A 7,500-nucleotide genomic window follows, 5' to 3' on the forward strand; every position below is an offset into this window, starting at 1 on the left:
TGTACTTTCCCTTCCAATCATACTTGTGAATGAGGATTATTGACATATAAGATGCAGATTCATAATGTTGCAGTAAAATACATCTGTATAGCTACCACTCTTTCACCTTTGCTGTTCTACTATATTTAAACGAAATAGCTAGAGATTAAATACTTAATTTTAGTATTTTGTCCATATGTCCATTATGTCCATAATGAAATTTTTATCTTTTGTTACTTGTATTTTAAAACTGAGGTCAATTTTAGTCCTGGAGTAGAACATAACATACTGAGTTGCTAAATTAATTAATAGCTGATTGACGTGAAAGATAAGATTGTAATTTGGTCTACTCTTATTTTTCCCAGATGTTTGTCATTGTTGAAGACCTAACAGTATTCTGTTTGCTAAAGGTAGTCATGACCATTATTTTAAAAAATTACCACGTTGAAATGTCCTTAGAACATTACATGTTTGACATCATAACCTTTTTTGAATGAAAATCTGAATTTTTACTATTAAAATTATTGCTTTTTTCCCAAGGAAGGTAGCCTTAATTTGTGAATAGCGTTTTAGGCATTTTGTTTAAACAAGTGAAAAGCAGGGGCAAGCATATTTGTAAACAACTTAATTTTCATTTACTTATGATCATATCACTTGTTATATAATAAAGATATATGACTAGCTCTCAGAACAGATATCCTTTCTCAAATCATGTTTTAAAAGACATCCTGTTTCAGTTGTTTAAAATTACAAATATCCTTGTGCTTGTTCAATTTTTGTTCTTACACATTCAACTATGTCCTTCATATTTGGCATTTTGATTTATTAGGCAATCTTAGCATTAAAGACTTTTAGCAAAGCAGTACTAGATTTCAAATGCACCGTGCATGGTGTCCATGATGAATTAATTCCACTAGAGCACAGAAGTTACCATTATTTAAATGCTAGTTTCTTTCAAAAGTTTTGTTTCCCATTCAAGTTTTCAAAATCAGAATTTAGCTGATATTTTGAGGTAAATGTATATAATTTCATGTTGCATGCATAGGTTTTCCTCATATTTAACACTTTATTATACGAATTTGCATAGGAATATTTAAGAATGGTTTATATTGATCATTTAAAAATGATTAAGAACTATTTAATGATATATGATAACTTTTTCATTTCATGCTTTGCTTTTCTTTGTCATATTCAAAATCTTTTGGATTCAATGTATATATTTGGATGATAAATTAAGACCCTAGAAGATACTGAAAATGAAATGTCTTTTGATGTCACTATAAATAATTTTAAGAAAAGTTCACAGAAATAGTTAAAGCTTTTTATATGCACTGTTATTTATTCTTAATTTCTCGGGAAGTCATTTTTCCATCCATTTGCTTAATTAAATGGTCAGATGGCAAAAAAAAAAATGAGATTTAATAATACTAAGCCACCAAGATTATAAGATGTAGTGTCCGTTTATGTGGATGAGGGAGTGTGGGGGCAGGTTAAAGGTTATTTTCCCTTATCATCATCTTTGACATATATAGTTTGATCGATCAGTCTGTCCATATCTATCTGTCTATCTGCCTACATACATATACATGTTTATACACATACACACATGGGGTAGAGGGTGGAAGAGAAGAAGGAAGGGAAAGAGGTAGGGAAGGTGAGAGAGAGAGAGAGAGAGAGAGCGTGCAAAAGAACCTGAGAGAAAAGAAGTTGAGTGAGCAACAGGACCAATAGTGTCCCTGGTGGTGGTTGAGATAACACAGTTAACTGTACTGGCCCAGGTCAAGTATCAAACTTTTGAACATTGTAGTGAATACGGAATAGGATATGTGCAGGTTTCTGTCATCCCTCTGGCAAATGTCTATCTCACATGGTACAGTTTTATACCAATGGAACCTATAGCTCTAAAAGGAAAAAATAAAACCAACAAATCTAGCATTCAGTACTACCCTATCATAAAGTAAGGAGGTCTAATTGAGCTATGTCTTTATATCCTGCTATTTGTACAAATAAAAGACTACATCTTGATGCAAAATAAACACAAAAGCACTGTTGTGACTATAACAGGGAGTCATATACTAATTTATATAATAAGTGGTTGTGCACGCTTTATTCAAGATTATGGCTGCAAGAAATGGCATGAATTGCTGGGTGTGTTTAATGCTGGATTATAGCAATTTGAAACATGTCAAACACATGGCTAATGCCTCATGCTTCACTCATTCTTGCGTAAACCTGCATAGCCACCATCCATTATACCCTTGGTAACAACACAATTCTGCAAGTAAATATTGTTACACTAAGTAACCTTTCAATTCAAGTTGTTTAGGAAGAGAAAATGCAATCTTGTGCAGTCAGTTCCAGTGTCAGTTTAATGTTTCAAAAGGGAAGTGGTGTAGAGAATAAGTATCTGTACAGTGACTTGCTTAAAAAAAAGGAAGAAAGAAAAAGGAAAGAAAAGAAAACTTAATGCAAGGGAGAAAAGTAGAACTGTATTCTTTGAGTGCAAATCTGAAGAGTTATATTCTGATGTGGCTGAAAAGTTATGTATGATGAAAGATTTAAAGGTTTAACTAACGGTTCAGACAAACATTAAGGCAACAACTCCCAATTTCACCTTTGCCTTTAATGATCTGGAATTTATTTTCACTGATTTTTGTAAAATGTTTGTGGTGGGATTGAGAAGAATGAATAATTTAGTTTGATGTGTTTGGGATCATGAGCACATCCACTTTGAAAGAATATGCTGAATTTGTAATTATTTAAAGTATACTTTAAAAGGTAAATAGCACCTCACATGGTACCAGACATATTTTCTCCTGTAGAGAATAGGTGTAGAGATGTCACTAGGAGAAACTTAGTGAATCCTGGAAAGCATCTTCATTATCCTTGAAGATACACCTCCTTTATAGTGGACATACGCCAAGCTCTCTTCTTTAGGTGATACATACATTATAATCATCTGATAACACAGTTGCCCTTCCTTTCGCGTATTAATGTTGGGTCAGATGCTTTTGTTTTGTAGAGGAAAAAGTGCTGTCACTGTTACTGTTTTCTTAAGCGTGATGTTACTAACTCTTAGATGATTGAACTGAAAATGTGAATCACAGTTGATACTCTAGGGTTTTATAAAGTCAAAAATTCCACAAGGTATGATAAAATCCTCTGGATAATAGAAATTGGAAGTTATGTAGGTCTTTATCATTGTAATAAAGATTTAGACCTACGCCTCTGCTTGTTGGTTATTCTTAATTATTTGATGGCTTTGATTATAACACAGTAACATATGCAGAATTCTTTAATTCATTCAATTAATGTCAGGTCTGACATTAACTACACAAAGGTTAATATTAAATACTGCATTTGTCTGCTATATTTGAAAATACAGGTTTTTTTTGTTAATTTTTGTTCTGTATGTTGCAAACTCCGTCCAGAGATAATAAGTATTTCAAATAAATTTGGATGAAGTAAAAACATACACATACATATATAGTCAATATCTCTTGTCGAGAGTAAAATTTAAATGTAATATGTAGAAGTTATATCTATCTGTTTCTACAGTTGGAGAGGACCCAAATTATAATTTTCATATAAGTAGTAAAGGCAATCAGACCTTTTCTCTGAATATTTTAAACATTGTGCATGTAAAATTTATGCCTAATTTGAATACTTATTAGCTGCCTAATCTCAGAAAAGAGTATTAGCTTTGTTTTTTTTTCCTTATAAAATCCATCACTGTGTATCAGTTTTCATTTGTATGATTTTCCTGTGTTAGTGTTCAATAAGATGTTTAACAAAACCTATTTATTCATAAGCACATTTGGTTCAAAAGTTGTTTACTATAGTTCTGGCAACTGCTTCCTTTGTGATGTTGGGACTTTTGTTGTTGCTTTTTTTCTTTTTTTATCAGAACAGCTTTAAGTCGTGTATGTAGTTTTTGTTATCCGAACTTGCTCTGCTAGCCCAGCTACTGGTGGTCTTTCATAAATCAGCAGGTCTTTCTTTCTTTAATTGACTTTTTAGAGTCACAGATATAATATAATGATTTAGGCTTTGATGAAAATACCTGTTAAAACTGTTAAATGATAACCATCAATTTTTAATAATTACAATATGAGGATGCAAGAAACTTCGGATGGGTATTTGTGTGTCTGTGTGTGTGTGTCTGTGTGTGTGTGTGTGTGTGTCTCTATGTGTGTGTGTCCATGATCACGTTTTGTAAGGATCTGGGAAGAAGGTTTCTCCATGACATGAAAAGATATTAAGCCTACATTTGCTCTGTAATAAAAGCATTAAAAATTTTTAACAGACCGAAGTCTTAAAATATGACCAAGTTTAAAATAGAGAAATCACATGGCAACACAAAATTAGATTGAGTGATAAGTTTAACGTCCTTCTTTACTTTAGGCTAAGTCCCCTGTCTGTCTAGCATTACTGTTAAAGCCACAGCACAGCCAGGTTGTTTCTGAAATTCTGTCCGTAGAAGTAAAACAGAGAAGTGCATCTAGTAGGTTATCGCATTGGATTCAGATATCTTTGAGAGCCAAAACTAATCTTTCTAAACCACAGATTCAAGATGTCCTGTGAAATTCTGGTTTGTAAGAGCACATTGGTTCTTTATTTACTGCAAGGATTTCCACTGATCTTGGCAGGACATCTCATTGCTATCCTGAAAGTACAGTATATTTATGCAGTGAAAATGATAAAACATTTATTACTGTAGAGAAGGTAATATGCATAATTTATGCTGTTTTTAGCACAATCATTAGTGATATTCTTGATAGATTTTATTTCCAGCTTTCATATCTAATACATGCCTGGAAAATTAATTTTATATATACTTTCATTTATTTGCCTATGTTAAAATTGAGTTTTAAGTCATCTTCAAGTGAACAGTTTGATTGCTGCTCATGCATAAGCTTAATTACTTCCCAGGAAGGACAGTATTAAATGTTTTAAATGTCAGAAAAATAAATGAATATGAGCTGTTTGATTAAAAAAATAGGCAATATCTGACGTGTTTGCAGCAGGAGCTTTTTCTTAAAATGCCTCCAAGGCAAAATTTTATTTAGTCACAAAAAAAAAAGAAACCCATTATACTATTTATCATTGGTTGATACCATATGATTTGTAACACCCTTACAAAATTTTAATTTTGTATGATTAGCTGTGCATCATTAAACAACAGCCTTGCATAAGATGTGCTGTAAAAATCTGACAGAATCAAGATAGTGAATATTTAAAATAAGGCTGTATAGTCATCCATGGTTGTCAAAGGTAGATAATAGGAAACATAGAACAGAGTGTGCAATCGTGCCTTCATTTAAACTGGTTTTATAGGTAGACTTTAAAATGTGGTCGTTCATAAATGCTACTGACCATGCTATATGCATGGTATGTTACTTTGGCTGTTAAATGTAGCCACACAAAAACTGCTTATAGAAACCATAATTTCAGTGATTAGTATCTGGATGAAAGCTGAATTTGTATTGCTTTTCTTGGTAAATGACTATTCAAGGCTTTTTTTTTTTTTTTCCTAAAGATGCTGTCTCTGTAATTGGCAGAGAGGGACATCTTGATAATGGAAGTGTGAAGGTGTAACGTGCGTTAATTGATACTTCTTAATCACTTTTAGGTATTAAGTCATGATGCAGGAATCTGCGACAGAGACAATAAGCAACAGTTCAATGAATCAAAATGGAATGAGCACTCTAAGCAGCCAATTAGATGCTGGCAGCAGAGATGGAAGATCAAGTGGGGACACCAGCTCTGAAGTAAGCACAGTAGAACTGCTGCATCTGCAACAACAGCAGGTAAGTTTTGTTTTCTTCCGGGATTCCTTGAAACAAATAAGCCTTGAATGTTCTTGAATGTGAAAAATGTATTCCTAGCAAATTGAGCATGTTGTGTTAAGCTAAAGGATGCTGAGAATTTCTTACGATTTGGAACATGACTGAAGTGTCAGGAAAGATAGGATTTTCATATTAGTTACGTCATACCAGCACCAGAATGCCCTTCAGGTGTCAAACTATTAATTAAGTTCGCAGGGGGTGATTTTCGGAAGGTTCTGTAAAGCTTTGTAACAAATATTTTATAGCTTCTGGTTTACTGGCTAATATTGCACTGCAGAACGTGGTACTTCGTTTTCCACCAGAGGGCCACATTACTTGATACTTGCTTCTACAATGAATTTCTTCCAAGTCTAAGCTAAGGTGAAAAGGACCACAAGGACTTTTCATAACACAGATGCTTGCCTGTGATAGCTGCAAATATTAGCTATTAATTAGTAGAAATTGGCTGAGAGATTGTGAACCGTGTAAACACTCTGAACATCTATGTTGCTTTTCTGGAAAACTCATTCCAAGATATTTTGAATACACATCTTTCGATAACATTGAAGAGCACTTTTTTATTTTCTGCTAGTGGCTCATAAAACGCAGTTCTCTTTAAATCTGGAAAAGTAAACAACTGCCCAGTAAAGGCACATTTTTAAGTAGTCTGTTATTCTTCTTAGATAATAGATTCATTTTTCCCAATTTTGTTTGTCAGTGAAATATTCTTTTCAGCCAAAGAATAGCCACTCCATTCTTCACTGATTCAACTCTGCGGAAATAGTGACAGAGAACAGAAAGCTTTCAAAGCATATACTTATATTAGGCCAAAATGAATACACCTGTTTGACAATAAGATTATATTTTATTTGATTTAATATAAGGGTTATTTCTTTAAAATTCTGGATTGCATTCAGACTAAATGTAAAAAAAAAAGTTAAAGCAAATGCCCACAATAGAGTAAAATTTAATAGAATCATTATTTTAAATAATACCAGTATTTCGCAAGTTATCCTGGAGTATATGTGCTGAATAATGTCTTAACCTTTAGGCAGTGTTTTTGAGAGTAATCTTTTAAGAGAGCTAGACATAACACTTTGAATAGGTTCCCTATTATTTTGGAATTGTCTCTTTTCACAGACAGTAATCATTAGGAAGATAATTTTTATTTCGTTTTAAAATATTTTTTAACCATCATAGGAATTCAATGTCTACCAAAGTCCCAGGTTTAGCCTGTTTTACAAATTACCTTAAATAAATGCAGTTTTTGGGACAGCCCTTTTCTCCCTTTCATGTATTTACAGGAAACATACCACTGGAGTGCTATCAAATTCCTACTGACTCCCCTAACTAAGAGTCCTAAGAATTTATAGCCAGATTCTATTTTATGTGAGAATATAGTAGAATGCATTTATAAAAACATGTGAAATCAACAACAGAAATGAACATTGCAGTTTAGTACTAATAGACAATACTGTTCTGAAGGGAGATACAAAGAAATAACTTTCTTTTTCTTCAAAGCTCTGATTCGATCTTAAAAAGAGACAGAGTCAAATCATGGCTATGCTTTACAGCACTCCGAAGGCAATTTATGATAAATCTGTAAGGCGTGTTTATAACCTGAGTCTGAAGTTTACTTGGTCTATCAGTTTGTTGGTATAAACCATAAACAAGAGTAAATACAAAAAGTTAT

At 32.8% G+C, this 7,500-nt stretch overlaps 1 protein-coding gene across 1 annotated transcript in view; it reads left to right on the forward strand.

The window, feature by feature from the left end:
• The window catches only part of FOXP2 (forkhead box P2), a 566,168-nt gene that overhangs the window by 296,067 nt on the left and 262,601 nt on the right, over positions 1-7,500 (forward strand). Inside the window, exon 4 of the mRNA XM_049641717.1 lies at positions 5,612-5,789. Coding sequence (XP_049497674.1) covers positions 5,622-5,789 — 168 coding nt within the window. The 5' untranslated portion in view covers positions 5,612-5,621. The remainder of the gene's footprint in view (positions 1-5,611; positions 5,790-7,500) is intronic.

This window comes from Panthera uncia, chromosome A2, assembly GCF_023721935.1.
Source record: "Panthera uncia isolate 11264 chromosome A2, Puncia_PCG_1.0, whole genome shotgun sequence".
NCBI lineage: Eukaryota > Metazoa > Chordata > Mammalia > Carnivora > Felidae > Panthera > Panthera uncia.